Source organism: Cherax quadricarinatus, chromosome 34 (assembly GCF_038502225.1).
Source record: "Cherax quadricarinatus isolate ZL_2023a chromosome 34, ASM3850222v1, whole genome shotgun sequence".
NCBI lineage: Eukaryota > Metazoa > Arthropoda > Malacostraca > Decapoda > Parastacidae > Cherax > Cherax quadricarinatus.
This window is the reverse complement of record NC_091325.1, coordinates 1,005,899-1,022,427: the sequence shown is the minus strand read 5'-3', so window position 1 is coordinate 1,022,427 and position 16,529 is coordinate 1,005,899. Positions and strand designations below refer to the sequence as shown.

The 16,529-nt window shown below is 43.9% G+C and overlaps 1 protein-coding gene across 5 annotated transcripts in view; it reads right to left on the bottom strand.

Moving 5' to 3' along the window:
• LOC128693708 (salivary peroxidase/catechol oxidase-like) overlaps positions 1-12,065 on the bottom strand; it is a 65,319-nt gene extending 53,254 nt beyond the window's left edge. For all 5 annotated transcript variants that reach the window (XM_053783529.2, XM_070091073.1, XM_070091075.1 and 2 more), the window contains exons 1-2: positions 11,864-12,065; positions 4,422-4,751 (exon numbers count right to left, since the gene is read on the bottom strand). In XM_053783529.2, coding sequence (XP_053639504.1) covers positions 4,422-4,447 — 26 coding nt within the window. In that variant the 5' untranslated portion in view covers positions 4,448-4,751; positions 11,864-12,065. The remainder of the gene's footprint in view (positions 1-4,421; positions 4,752-11,863) is intronic.
• Between the last annotated feature and the right edge of the window lie 4,464 nt (positions 12,066-16,529).

Genomic DNA, 16,529 nt, shown 5'->3' with positions numbered 1-16,529 from the left:
AGCCTGATGACCTGGTCCTTGACGGTTGTTTTCTTCCTGATGTGGCTGTATAACAGCTTCGGGTCAGATTTGGCTTTTGCTGCTATGTCGTTTTCATATTGACGTTGGGCCTCCTTTCTTATCTGTGCATATTCGTTTCTGGCTCTACGACTGCTCTCCTTATTCTCCTGGGTCCTTTGCCTTCTATATTTCTTCCATTCCCTAGCACACTTGGTTTTTGCCTCCCTGCACCTTTGGGTAAACCATGGGCTTATCCTGGCTTTTTCATTATTCCTGTTACCCTTGGGTACAAACCTCTCCTCAGCCTCCTTGCATTTTGTTGCTACATATTCCATCATCTCATTAACTGGCTTCCCTGCCAGTTCTCTGTCCCATTGAACCCCGTTCAGGAAGTTCCTCATTCCTGTGTAGTCCCCTTTCTTGTTGTTTGGCTTCATTCGTCCTGGCCTTCCTGCTTCTCCCTCCACTTGTAGCTCTACTGTGTATTCGAAGCTTAAAACCACATGGTCACTGGCCCCAAGGGGTCTTTCATGTGATGTCCTCGATATCTGCACTACTCAAGGTGAATACTAAGTCCAGCCTTGCTGGTTCATCCTCTCCTCTCTCTCTTGTAGTGTCCCTTACGTGTTGCTACATGAAGTTTTCCAGTACCACCTCCATCATCTTAGCCCTCCATGTATCTTGGCCTCCATGCGGGTCCAAGTTCTCCCAATCGATCTCCTTGTGGTTAAAGTCACCCATGATCAGGAGCTTTGCCCTGCATGCATGAGCTCTTCTGGCCACTCTAGCCAGTGTGTCAACCATCGCTCTATTGCTCTCGTGGTACTCGTGCCTTGGCCTTGTGCTGTTCTGTGGTGGGTTATACATCACTGCTATTACCACCTTGGGACCTCCAGAGTGAAGCGTTCCCACTATGTAATCACTTTCTTCTCCACTGTCTCCTCTCTCCTGCTCATCAAAATTCCAGCGATTTTTGATCAGCAATGCCACTCCTCCACCCCCCCTGTTCCCTCTGTCTTTCCTCAGGATTTGGTATCCCGTTGGAAAGATGGCATCTGTTATCATACCTGTAAGCTTGGTTTCTGTGAGAGCTATGATGTCCGGTGATGCCTCTTTGACTCTTTCATGCCACTCCTCCCACTTATTTGTTATTCCATCAGCGTTTGTGTACCATACCTTCAGTTTCCTTTCCAACACTGTGGTTTGGGGGACCTGTGAGGGTGGGAGACCTGGTAGCATACTGTGGGATTCTATAGCTCGGTGTTGGGTGGAGGCTGTGGGTATGGATTGTAGTGTGTGTTGGGATGGTGTGATAGGTTGTATGGTTCTGAGAATAGTTGTGTGTGTGCTTGCCCTTGCTGTTCTGTTCTGCTCTGACTGACCTCTGCTGGTTCTATCCTTGTGTCTTTTCCCAGCTCCTTTCGCTTTTTTGTCCTCTCCCTCAGCTGCTGTCGATTGTGTTCTGTCTCTGTCTAGGAACACCCTCTTGTACTCTTCCGAGTATTTCAATCGTGGTTTCTCTTGGAGGATCCTGTTCCGCACTGTTTCCGTCCTGAGAATCAGCTTGATTGGTCGGTTTCTTCCCTTCGAGTACCCCCCTATTCTCTGAAAATTTACAATCTCGTCCCTCTCTTCACCTATTTCCGTGATGATATTCTCAATCTCCTTTCTTTCTTCCTGCTGCCTTTCAGTGTGTGTCCTTTCCTCTCTCTCCTGAAGCCCATGGATAAACACTGATTTTGCCCTTTCCTCCTCACATTGCCTCCCATTGTGTGTGTGTGTGTGTGTGTGTGTGTGTGTGTGTGTGTGTGTGTGTGTGTGTGTGTGTGTGTGTGTGCGTGTGTGTGTGTGTGTGTATGTGTGTGTGTGTGTGTGTGTGTGTGTGTGTATGTGTGTGTGTGTGTGTGTGTGTATGTGTGTATGTGTGTGTGTGTGTGTGTATGTGTGTATGTGTGTGTGTGTGTGTGTGTGTGTGTGTGTGTGTGTGTGTGTGTGTATGTGTGTGTGTGTGTGTGTGTGTGTGTGTGTGTCTGTGTGTGTATGTGTGAAGAAATCGCGAACAAGCAATGCAAGATGTAAAACAGCCAGAGGGGGAGTTGAATGATAGCTGTTGGTGTTTCGTGTTGCATTGCACACATCCTCAGGAGCTGGGATCAGGTTGTGAATCATGGAGAGGAAAGCAGAAAACAGAGCGAGTGCTTGAGTGCTTGTGTATGATCAACCTCAGATCTTCGGAGTCACTTGAGATGAAGAATTACAGAATGAACTTGTTGATGAAGGGGAAAAAAATATTGTAAACCATGTGAGGTTTACACACTTTCTTAAAAGTCTTGAGTATCCATGAGACGTGGCCAACGAGGGCCAGGAGCTGCACACTACCATGTTCTTGGTGTCATGGGGTGGTGTTGGGACACTGTCAACTACCATAACATTCCACACTAGAAATCACGACAAGGTCAATCAGTATTCATGCTGAGTTTGATTTTTATGCGTTATACATAGACTCAAGATATGTATACAGGCAGCCCAGCCCACCTGGTCACATGTCTATTATATAATATATTAAGGAATTTGACGGGCGTATAAATCTCAGTAAATACTTCAGTAGCTTTTAAAATATAAGGACTGTAATTGTTTTAAAGGCGCTTTATATTGTTTCACTGACTGTTTTTATTGATTGAAACACTTCAAGAACTGTTTGGTAGTATAATAAATGTTGTTTGTAACGTCAAACTAACAAAAACTCAGATTAATGTGTTTATTCTGTTTGTTCTGATGTATGGGTATCAGAGAGAATAGTTGAAGGTGGGAGAAATAACCAGACCAGTTGATAACGACACAACAGGAAATACACAGAAACCCCGTCTTACAAGGCAAGCAAGCATCCCTAAGTCATTATTACACGCAGCATGACATGGCTAAGACACGCACGACATGACTCAGACATGTGCATGACATGCTGCTCATCATCAACAGACGTTTTGACCTTCATAAATTCAAGGATGATCTCAGTTCAGTGGAATCTTCTTAAAGTTCACTGTTGAGGAAAATAAAAGACATTTTATCCTTAAGGTTATCGTCTTCAAGAAAGTTAACAGACTACAGCACAAGATAAACTGGATCATCAACACTAGGTTGATCCAGTTCATCTGTTTTCCCACCACATCGAGACAAATTATGGTACTGTTATAAGTCTCGTGGTGCTCTGAGTATCTGTGATGATTAATACCTGGCAGGTGAGCAATAATACAACGAGAACCTTTTAATTGTTCTCAGATTCCCGCTACACATTATCTACGGCTGCAAGAGGAAGGCGCAATGAATACACAGCACTGCTTGGGAGACCCCAGTACCGACCGTCGTCTTGTACACACGGCAAGTCGCTGCCTCCATCAACTGGCTGTTGTTGCTTCTACAACAACAAAAATAACTTCACTTCTTTCTGCAGTATTCAAAATGCTGTTTACATGAAGCAACAACAGCCAGTCCATTCTGGCGTTACTAAATAATGTTTGATGGAGGCAGCGACTTGCGTGTGTGCACAAGACGACGGTCGGTACTGGGGGCTGCCTAGTAGTGCTGTGTATTCGTTGGGCCTTCCTCTTGCAGCCGTATATAATGTGTAGCACAAGAAAGATACTAGCATGTTGTGCATTAATGACCATCAGAGGCCTCGTAAATCCAAAAATATAGCACCACCACGACCTGGTCTACATCACCCCGTGCAGAGCGTGACCTTCAAGAGCACACACAGACGTGTACAATGGGTGATGCTAGAGACATGTACGTCACCTAACAGAGCATACATTCCCCTGACCTGGGCAGCATCTCAGCAACTATTTCAGAAGGACGACAGAACCAAACGTAACAGCCTGGAGGTGGCCGCCAATTCTTATAAGTGTCAGTCATCCCTGGCTCATATTTTGCCTACCTGACCTCTCCTTTTATCTCACCCCTAAACCTTTCTATGACTCTTGTTACGTGACCTTTCTCGAGGTTAAATTCACAGTGCTTGTTTGTCTTACAAGGCAGTGTTTGTGTGTGGTTCTTGTGTAATTAATAAAGTCTGCTCCTGGACAGATCATTGCAACTGTACTGAAAGTTCCTGCAATATAATGATTCTTACTCACATAATCGGATGTATCAGTCGCCCCTCTATAAATATGCATAACCAGAAGTCTACTCATCAACCTTTTATCCACCAATACATAATCCAGCAAAGTATTGTCATCACGCCCTATGTAAGTAAGTTTATTCAGGTATACACAAATACAGTTATATAGATTATCATACATAGAAGCATATATCTCGTAGTAAGAAGTCTTCCATTAAATACATTAACCCTTCTCCCTCTCCCTCACTTCAGCCATTCTCCCTCACACTCTCCCTCACCCTGCAAACACACGAAAACATTGACTTACCGAGGTGGTGTCGCTGTTGGCTCCATCACAGTGACCGTGTAAGAGAGATGTGTGTGTGTCCAGCACACAGCCTCCGGGAACCTCGTCTTCACCTGGGTCGCCTCACGTGTTTGATGATCGTAAGTTACGGTCGCCAGGGATGGGTCGTTATACCTCGTTTGTCTTCAATTTATGTCCTCACTTTTGTCTAGCTGCAGAAATTCCTTGTTCGTCTCTTCACGAATGCTCTTTGAATGATGTTCTATATGTATACATTTATGCGTATTCTTTGTAGTTTTTTTATTAAGTTACAGCATAAAACTGAAACAAGTCACATCAGATTACACAAACCTGAAATGAAACGAATTTTCCAAATGACCCTCTTCAGAAAATTTCCAAATGTATATAAACGTATCGTTCTACATAACCGTTGATTAGTTTACTGGCAGTTGTTCTCACACACACGCCACCCTCTCAACTAACACCAGTTAACACTTCAACTTGTGGAGAAGAATAAGGCTCACAGTACCGTGGCTACAACAATTCGTAACTAGGGCAAAATCTAAGAATGAAAACTAGGCGATGCTACGCTAAGTCCTGGAGTGAGAACTCGGAAGAGAATCGTATCAGAGAGGTGAGGAGACAGCCATAGTCACCTCAAGCTATTACTGTCTTAAAATTACAGCATCAACAGTGTGCTGAGAGATACAGACATCAACAGTGTACTGAGAGATACAGACATCAACAGTGTACTGAGAGATACAGACATCAACAGTGTACTGAGAGACATAGACATCAACAGTGTACTGAGAGACATAGACATCAACAGTGTACTGAGAGACATAGACATCAACAGTGTACTGAGAGACACAGACATCAACAGTGTACTGAGAGATCAACAGTGTACTGAGAGACAGTGTACTTAGAGACATAGACATCAACAGTGTACTGAGATACACAGACATCAACAGTGTACTGAGAGACACAGACATCAACAGTGTACTGAGAGACACACATCAACAGTGTACTGAGAGACACAGACATCAACAGTGTACTGAGAGACACAAACATTAACAGTGTACTGAGAGACACAGACATCAACAGTGTACTGAGAGATACAGACATCAACAGTGTACTGAGAGACACAGACATCAACAGTGTACTGAGAGACACAGACATCAACAGTGTACTGAGAGACACAGACATCAACAGTGTACTGAGAGATACAGACATCAACAGTGTACTGAGAGACACAGACATCAACAGTGTACTGAGAGATACAGACATCAACAGTGTACTGAGAGACACAGACATCAACAGTGTACTGAGAGACACAGACATCAACAGTGTACTGAGAGACACAGACATCAACAGTGTACTGAGAGACACAGACATCAACAGTGTACTGAGAGACACAGAGAGATACAGACATCAACAGTGTACTGAGAGACACAGACATCAACATCAACAGTGTACTGAGAGACACAGACATCAACAGTGTACTGAGAGACACAGTGTACTGAGAGACACAGACATCACATCAACAGTGTACTGAGAGACACAGACATCAACAGTGTACTGAGAGACACAGACATCAACAGTGTACTGAGAGACACAGACATCAACAGTGTACTGAGAGACACAGACATCAACAGTGTACTGAGAGACACAGACATCAACAGTGTACTGAGAGACACAGACATCAACAGTGTACCGAGAGACACAGACATCAACAGTGTGCTGAGAGACACAGACATCAACAGTGTACTGAGAGATACAGACATCAACAGTGTACCGAGAGACACAGACATCAACAGTGTACTGAGAGACACAGACATCAACAGTGTACTGAGAGAGGCAGACATCAACAGTGTACTGAGAGAGGCAGACATCAACAGTGTACTGAGAGACACAGACATCAACAGTGTACTGAGAGATACAGACATCAACAGTGTACCGAGAGACACAGACATCAACAGTGTACTGAGAGACACAGACATCAACAGTGTACTGAGAGAGGCAGACATCAACAGTGTACTGAGAGAGGCAGACATCAACAGTGTACTGAGAGACACAGACATCAACAGTGTACTGAGAGACACAGACATCAACAGTGTACTGAGAGACACAGACATCAACAGTGTACTGAGAGAGGCAGACATCAACAGACACAGCCGGGGAAGGGAAGAACATAGATATACGAGTCTTGTGTAGAAGGCGGGATCCATGATGACTGTGTCAAGAGGAAGACTTGTCGAGCGATAGATCACTTTACAAGAAAGTCAGTCTATCTCGGGAGGAAACAAGTGAACACTGCCATGCGTAATTGACCCTGAGTGACATTGCGTGACCCCCTAGCATGACGTCACTAAGCAGGGCCACATACTCCCCCCCTCCTTTTCCTTCCCCCACCCCTCCACATACTGGCAGAGGTCAGGAAGGGCAGGTGGGAAATGGGAGTGTACATCGTGATATGCTCCAGGGTTCACACGCACACACGTACATATACACACACACAGCCAGGAGCTGAGACTCGACCCCTTCTACATTATTTCGTACGTACATGTACTGACGAACAAAAGTACATTGATATATACTTACTATAACAGCAATGTTTAAAAATATATGAGAGGGGACCCTTAAGTATCAGTGCTGGTTCCAGTTATGTGTATGATAAATGGGGACCCTCATGTATCAGTGCTGGTCCCAGTAATGTGCATGATAAGTGGGGACCCTCATGTATCAGTGCTGGTCTCATGTATCAGTGCTGGTCCCAGTAATGTGTATGATAAATGGGGGCCCTCATGTATCAGTGCTGGTCTCAGTAATGTGCATGATAAGTGGGGACCCTCTTGTATCAGAGCTGGTCCCAGTAATGTGTATGATAAGTGAGGACCCTCATGTATCAGTGCTGGTCCCAGTAATGTGTATGATAAGTGGGGACCCTAATCAGTGCTGGTCCCAGTAATGTGTATAATAAGTGGGGACCCTCATGTGTGCTGGTCCCAGTAATGTGTATAATAAGTGGGGACATGTATCAGTGCTGGTCCCAGTAATGTGTATGATAAGTGGGGACCCTCATGTATCAGTGCTGGTCCCAGTAATGTGTATGATAAGTGGGGACCCTCATGTATCAGTGCTGGTCCCAGTAATGTGTATGATAAGTGGGGACCCTCATGTATCAGTGCTGGTCCCAGTAATGTGTATGATAAATGGGGGCCCTCATGTATCAGTGCTGGTCTCAGTAATGTGCATGATAAGTGGGGACCCTCATGTATCAGTGCTGGTCCCAGTAATGTGTATAATGTATATAGATCACTTAAAAGGATAAGATTTAAACAGTGAAAGTTACAATACTCTGGAACATGAACCCGCACTTCCATACCAGACTTACGACCTTCCTGGGCCGAAAATAGTGGTGATTGTGGTGGTGGTGGTGATGACTGTGGTGGTGATGATGATTGTGGTGGTGGCGATGATTGTGGTGGAGGTGATGGTGATTGTGGTGGAGGTGATGGTGATTGTGGTGGTGGTGATGATGATTGTGGTGGTGATGATGATTGTGGTGGTGGCGATGATTGTGGTGGTGATGGTGATTGTGGTGGAGGTGATGGTGATTGTGGTGGTGGTGATGATGATTGTGGTGGTGGTGATGATTGTGGTGGAGCTGATGGTGATTGTGGTGGAGGTGATTGTGGTGGTGGTGATGATTGTGGTGGTGGTGGTGATGATGATTGTGGTGGTGGTGATGATTGTGGTGGTGGCGATGATTGTGGTGGTGATGGTGATTGTGGTGGAGGTGATGGTGATTGTGGTGGTGGTGATGATTGTGGTGGTGATGATGATTATGGTGGTGATTGTGGTGGTGGTGATGATGATTGTGGTGGTGATGTTTGTGGTGGAGGTGATAGTGATTGTGGTGGTGGTGATGATTGTGGTGGAGGTGATGGTGATTGTGGTGGAGGTGATGATTGTGGTGGTGGTGATGATGATTGTGGTGGTGGTGATGATTGTGGTGGTGGTGATGATGATTGTGGTGGTGGTGATGATTGTGGTGGAGGTGATGGTGATTGTGGTGGAGGTGATGGTGATTGTGGTGGTGATGATTGTGGTGGTGATGGTGATTGTGGTGGAGGTGATGGTGATTGTGGTGGTGGTGATGATTGTGGTGGTGATGGTGATTGTGGTGGTGGTGATGATTGTGGTGGTGGTGATTGTGGTGGAGGTGATGGTGATTGTGTTGGGGTGATGATTGTGGTGGTGATGGTGATTGTGGTGGTGATGGTGATTATGGTGGTGGTGATGATTGTGGTGGTGATGATGATTGTGGTGGTGGTGATTATTGTGGTGGAGGTGATGATTGTGGTGGTGGTGGTGATGATTGTGGTGGTGGTGATGATGATTGTGGTGGTGGTGATGATTATGGTGGTGGTGATGATTGTGGTGGAGGTGATGATTGTGGTGGTGATGATTGTGGTGGTGATGATTGTGGTGGAGGTGATGATTGTGGTGGTGGTGATGATTGTGGTGGAGGTGATTGTGGTGATGATTGTGGTGGTGGTGATTGTGATGGAGGTGATGTTTGTGGTGGTGGTGATGATTGTGGTGGTGATGGTGATTGTGGTGGAGGTGATGATTGTGGTGGTGATATTTGTGGTGGAGGTGATGATTGTGATGGTGGTGATGATTGTGGTGGAGGTGATTGTGGTGGTGGTGATGATTGTGGTGGAGGTGATGATTGTGGTGGAGGTGATGATTGTGGTGGTGGTGATGATTGTGGTGGTGGTGATGATTGTGGTGGTGATGAATGTGGTGGTGGTGATGATTGTGGTGGAGGTGATGATTGTGGTGGTGGTGATGATTGTGGTGGAGGTGATGATTGTGGTGGTGGTGATGATTGTGGTGGTGATGGTGATTGTGGTGGAAGTGATGATTGTGGTGGTGGTGATGATTGTGGTGGTGATGGTGATTGTGGTGGAGGTGATGATTGTGGTGGTGATGGTGATTGTGGTGGTGATGGTGATTGTGGTGGAGGTGATGATATATCGTAATAACACTATCGTAATAACACTATCGTAATAACACTATCGTAATAACAGTATCTTAATAACACTATCGTAATAACACTATCGTAATAACACTATCGTAATAACTATCGTAATAACACTATCGTAATAACACTATCGTAATAACACTATCGTAATAACACTATCGTAATAACACTATCGTAATAACACTATCGTAATAACACTATCGTAATAACACTATCGTAATAACACTATCGTAATAACACTATCGTAATAACACTCGTAATAACACTATCGTAATAACATTATCGTAATAACATTATCGTAATAATACTATCGTATTAACACTATCGTAATAACACTATCGTAATAACATTATCGTAATAATACTATCGTAATAACACTATCGTAATAACACTATCGTAATAACACTATCGTAATAACACTCGTAATAACATTATCGTAATAACACTATCGTAATAACACTATCGTAATAACACTGTCGTAATAACTATCGTAATAACTATCGTAATAACACTATCGTAATAACACTGTCGTAATAACTATCGTAATAACAATCGTAATAACAATCGTAATAACATTATCGTAATAAAACTAACAAAACACTAACAACATAGCACTAACAACATAACACTAACAACATAACACTAACAACATAACACTAACAACATAACACTAACAACATAACACTAACAACATAACACTAACAACATAACACTAACAACATAACACTAACAACATAACACTAACAACATAACACTAACAACATAACACTAACAACATAGCACTAACAACATAGCACTAACAACATAGCACTAACAACAAAACACTAACAACATAGCATAACACTAACAACATAACACTAACAACATAGCACTAACAACATAACACTAACAACATAACACTAACAACATAACACTAACAACATAGCACTAACAACATAGCACTAACAACATAGCACTAACAACATAACACTAACAACATAGCACTAACAACATAGCACTAACAACATAACACTAACAACATAACACTAACAACATAGCACTAACAACATAGCACTAACAACATAACACTAACAACATAACACTAACAACATAACACTAACAACATAGCACTAACAACATAACACTAACAACATAACACTAACAACATAACACTAACAACATAGCACTAACAACATAACACTAACAACATAACACTAACAACATAGCACTAACAACATAACACTAACAACATAGCACTAACAACATAACACTAACAACATAACACTAACAACATAACACTAACAACATAGCACTAACAACATAACACTAACAACATAACACTAACAACATAACACTAACAACATAACACTAACAACATAACACTAACAACATAGCACTAACAACATAACACTAACAACATAACACTAACAACATAACACTAACAACATAGCACTAACAACATAACACTAACAACATAACACTAACAACATAACACTAACAACATAACACTAACAACATAGCACTAACAACATAGCACTAACAACATAGCACTAACAACATAACACTAACAACATAACACTAGCAACATAACACTAACAACATAGCACTAACAACATAGCACTAACAACATAGCACTAACAACATAACACTAACAACATAGCACTAACAACATAACACTAACAACATAACACTAACCACATAACACTAACAACATAGCACTAACAACATAGCACTAACAACATAGCACTAACAGCATAACACTAACAACATAACACTAACAACATAGCACTAACAACATAACACTAACAACATAACACTAACAACATAACACTAACAACATAGCACTAACAACATAGCACTAACAACATAGCACTAACAACATAACACTAACAACATAACACTAACAACATAGCACTAACAACATAACACTAACAACATAACACTAACAACATAGCACTAACAACATAACACTAACAACATAACACTAACAACATAGCACTAACAACATAACACTAACAACATAACACTAACAACATAACACTAACAACATAACACTAACAACATAGCACTAACAACATAACACTAACAACATAGCACTAACAACATAACACTAACAACATAACACTAACAACATAACACTAACAACATAACACTAACAACATAGCACTAACAACATAACACTAACAACATAACACTAACAACATAACACTAACAACATAACACTAACAACATAACACTAACAACATAACACTAACAACATAACACTAACAACATAGCACTAACAACATAGCACTAACAACATAACGCTAACAACATAACACTAACAACATAGCACTAACAACATAACACTGACAACATAACACTAACAACATAGCACTAACAACATAGCACTAACAACATAACCAAGCAGATAGTCACAAAATATACACACTTTTAGTCTTGTTAGTGAGACGTACACATGTACACACGCAGACGTGTACGTAAGTCACAACGGGACACAGACATGTAGGTAGTGCACAGAGAGGGTGGTGGGAGTGCACACAGACACAGGGTGGTATTAGTGCACAAAGAAGACGGAAGGAGTGCACAGAGTGGTTACAGCTGGTGTGTGTCTGTAGTCAGACTGAGGCTAACACCTTCACTTCCTGACTCACACCATCATCTGCTGAGGGGGAGTGGGGAGTGGAGATGTTGGGTGGGGGAGCGAGAATAGCTAGAAGGGGGATCGGGGTTGTGCTGGGGTGTATTCGTGTGTGGGAGGATGGGTGATAGAATAACGAGAAGCTGGAGTAGTGGGGAGATGGCGAGATTGTAGGGTGGGGGGGAGACAAAATAGCTTGATGGGTGAAGTTGTGGAGGTTGTTAAGGTTGTGGGGAGGGGGTGGAAGAAGAGAAGGTTGACAACTGTGGTGGTTGGATGACTTTCTCTGCATGATCACCTTAGAAAGTGTAAACATCAGGGGAAATCACGTGAGAAGTTGATATAGGCGGGGTGGATTTTGGAGGAGGGGGGAGGGGGTCTCTGGGAGAGGGGTTACCCGAAGATAATTTCTGGGGTCACTCCATCCTCCTTGTTCTGTCCCAGACCAGACCTCTTGGCTTCATATAACCAGGCTGTCGGTACTAGCCGCTCGCAGGTCAAAGTATTCATTACAGCCCTACCGATCAGGAGGTAACTTGGAGAACTTATCCAAGTTTATTGTTTGGAGAGCATTGAAAATGAGTTGGAAATATGTTTTTGTTAGTGGATTTGGGTCTGAGAAAGGCCTACTTAGTATAAGCCAGTAGGCCTGCTGCGGTGTTCCTCCTTTCATATGTTTTTATGTTAAGTCTCCTCTTGAAGATAACAAGAGGTTCGTCGGCAATATACTTCATGGTTGAAGGGAGGCTGTTGAAAAGTCTTGGTCTCCGTACACTTATTGACTTCTCAACACACTCGTAGCACCTGTACACCTGAGGAGTTTTGCACCTTGTGTCCAGCCTGGTGTTCTGGCAGGGAGTCATGTGTGGAGAGTTGGGACTAATCCCTCCAGGATTTTCAAGCAGTTCGGGGTCGAGGGACTTCAAACATTCCCAGCAATTTAGGTGTTTGAGTGAATTTAAACGAGCAGTGAAGATTCTCTGCACATTCTCCAGGTCTGCAATTTCGTCTGCCTTAAAACGGGCTGTAATGTACAGCAGTATTACAGTGTACAGAGAACAATGTATCATCATTGGTTTGGCATCTGTCTTGATGGAGGTTCCAGTTATCATCTTCCCGCGGCTGTGATGATAATACTTATATCCCTGTATGTGAGATTCTCTGATGTTAACGTTCCTGAGTTCCTCACACTGATCTTCCACTCTCCTGAGTGGTTTGTCTTACTTTTATACTTCGTTCCAGTTTTTATTTCCTTACGTTGTCATGGCGAACTGTAAGAACCATGAACCTCGTAATGTTTTCTACGGTTCACTGGAAGACTTGGATGTTATCTGCTTGAAGGTTCACTGTGCCTTCTATGGATGCCACTCATACAAATTCTACTGTCATATGTAAAGGAAAATACAGTGTATTATTGGATTTATGTCTGTGTGAGGATGGGAAAGAGAACTGAGGGAGAGTTCCATGCCTTGAGGAGCAGGAGGTTTCACTATGGCAGTCTGTGATTTTACTCAGTTTACTCTTTGCTTTCTGCTAGAAAGTTAAAAATCTATCTGCCCGTTTTTCCAGTGATTTTCTTTACATGTATTTTGTGCGCTGTTACACCATGATCACACTTGTCGAAGCTCTCGCAGTGCACATTATATCTGCACTTTGTTTGTCTTCCAGTGCATCCAAGACTGTGTAATATTGGTCCAGTAGTTGTGAGAGGCAGGAGCGACCTGTTCTAAACCCATGTTACCTGGAGTCTATCTGGAGGGTATTCCAGGGATCAACGCCCCCGAGGCCTGGTCCAAGACCAGGCCTCCCGGTGGATCAGGACCTGATCAACCAGGCTGTTACTGTTGGCCTCACGTAGCCCAACGTACGAACCACAGTCTGGCTGATCTGGTACTGACTTTAGGTATCTGTCCAGCTCCCTCTTGAAGGCAACGAGGGGTCTACTGGTAATCCCCCTTATGGCTGCTGGGAGGCTGTTGAATAGTCTTGGGCCCCGGACACTTACTGTTTTAGTAAAGGATATGCAGTTGTTGTCAGTCCATGAAGTTAGCAATCTTGCTTTCTAAAATCTTTCAGAACTTTCAATAAGGTAACGCTAGTGCTGTCGGAGCTCTGTTGCAAACCTTTGTAACTGTCTTGTTTGTGATTGATTGGGAAATTGTATGGTATTTCAGCCATAGACACATGCTTGAATTCCCCCAGTGTGCACATGGTGACCCTCTGATGTGTGCATGGTGACCTCAGGGGTGTACACATTACCTCAGGGGTGTACATAATAACGGTTCACACAACACGAAGTGACTTGATGTTTACACGCATCAGTGAGGTACAATAGTGTGCGTGCGTGTACGTGCGTGTGTGTCCGTGTGTGTGTGTGTGTGTGTGAGTGTGTGTCCGTGTGTGTGTGTGTGTGTGTGAGTGTGTGTGAGTGTGTGTGTGTGTGTGTGAGTGTGTGTCCGTGTGTGTGTGTGTGTGTGTGAGTGTGTGTGAGTGTGTGTGTGTGTGTGTGTGTGTGTGTGTGTGTGTGTGAGTGTGTGTGTGTGTGTGTGTGTGAGTGTGTGTGTGTGTGTGTGTGTGTGTGTGTGTGAGTGTGTGTGTGTGTGTGTGTGTGTGTGAGTGTGTGTGTGTGAGTACTCACCTAATTGTACTCACCTAATTGTACTCACCTAATTGTACTCACCTAATTGTGGTTGCAGGGGTCGAGTTTCAGCTCCTGGCCCCGCCTCTTCACTGATTGCTACTAGGTCCTCTCTCTCTCTCTCTCTGCTTCCTGAGCTTTATCATACCTCTTCTTAAAACTATGTATGGTTCCTGCCTCCACTACTTCACTTGCTAGGCTATTCCACTTCCTGACAACTCTATGACTGAAGAAATACTTCCTAACGTCCCTGTGACTCGTCTGAGTCTTCAGCTTCCAGTTGTGACCCCTTGTCCCTGTGTCCCCTCTCTGGAACATCCTATCTCTGTCCACCTTGTCTATTCCCCGCAGTATCTTGTATGTCGTTATCATGTCTCCCCTGACCCTTCTGTCCTCCAGTGTCGTCAGTCCGATTTCCCTCAACCTTTCCTCGTACGACATTCCCTTGAGCTCTGGGACTAGCCTTGTTGCAAACCTTTGTACTTTCTCTAACTTCTTGACGTGCTTGACCAGGTGTGGGTTCTAGACTGGTGCTGCATACTCCAGTATGGGCCTAACATACACAGTGTACAGTGTCTTGAACGATTCCTTGTTAAGGTATCGGAACGCTATTCTCAGGTTTGCCAGGAGCCCGTATGCTGCAGCAGTTATTTGGTTGATGTGTGCCTCCGGTGACGTGCTCGGTGTTATGGTCACCCAAAGGTCTTTCTCCTTGAGTGAGGTCTGTAGTCTTTGTCCACCTAGCCTATACTCTGTCTGCGGTCTTCTTTGCCCCTCCCCAATCTTCATGACTTTGCATTTGGCAGGATTGAATTCGAGAAGCCAGTTTCTGGACCACATGTCCAGCCTGTCCAGGTCTCTTTGCAGTCCTGCCTCATTCTCATCCGATTTAATTCTTCTCATCAACTTCACATCATCTGCGAACAGGGACACTTCAGAGTCTATTCCTTCCATCATGTCGTTCGCATATATCAAAAATAGCACTGGTCCAAGAACTGACCCCTGTGGGACCCCGCTCGTCACAGGCGCCCACTGTGATACCTCTTCACGTACCATGACTCGTTGTTGCCTCCCTGTCAGGTATTCCCTGATCCATTGCAGTGCCCTCCCTGTTATATGCGCCTGATCCTCCAGCTTCTGCACTAATCTCTTCTGGGGAACTGTGTCAAAGGCCTTCCTGCAGTCTAGGAAAACGCAATCTACCCACCCCTCTCTCTCGTGTCTTACTTCTGTTACCTTGTCATAAAACTCCAGCAGGTTTGTGACACAGGATTTGCCTTCCATGAACCCATGCTAGGCAAATCCTGTGTCACAAACCTCCTGGAGTTTTATGGCAATGTAACAGAAGACACGAGAGAGAGGGGTGCGTTGATTGTGTGTGTGTGTATGTGTGTGTGTGTGTGTGTGTGTGTGTGTGTGTGTGTATGTGTGTGTGTGTGTGTGTGTGTGTGTGTGTATGTGTGTGTGTGTGTGTGTGTGTGTGTGTGTGTGTGTGTGTTTGTGTGTGTGTGTGTGTGTGTGTGTGTGTGTGTGTGTGTGTGTGTGTGTGTGTATGTGTGTGTGTGTGTGTGTGTGTGTGTGTGTGTGTGTGTATGTGTGTGTGTGTGTGTGTGTGTGTGTGTGTATGTGTGTGTGTGTGTGTGTGTGTGTGTGTGTATGTGTGTGTGTGTGTGTGTGTGTGTGTGTGTGTGTGTGTGTGTGTGTGTGTGTGTATGTGTTTGTGTGTGTGTGTGTGTGTGTGTGTATGTGTGTGTGTGTGTGTGTGTGTGTGTGTGTGTGTGTGTGTGTGTGTGTGTGTGTGTGTGTGTGTGTGTGTGT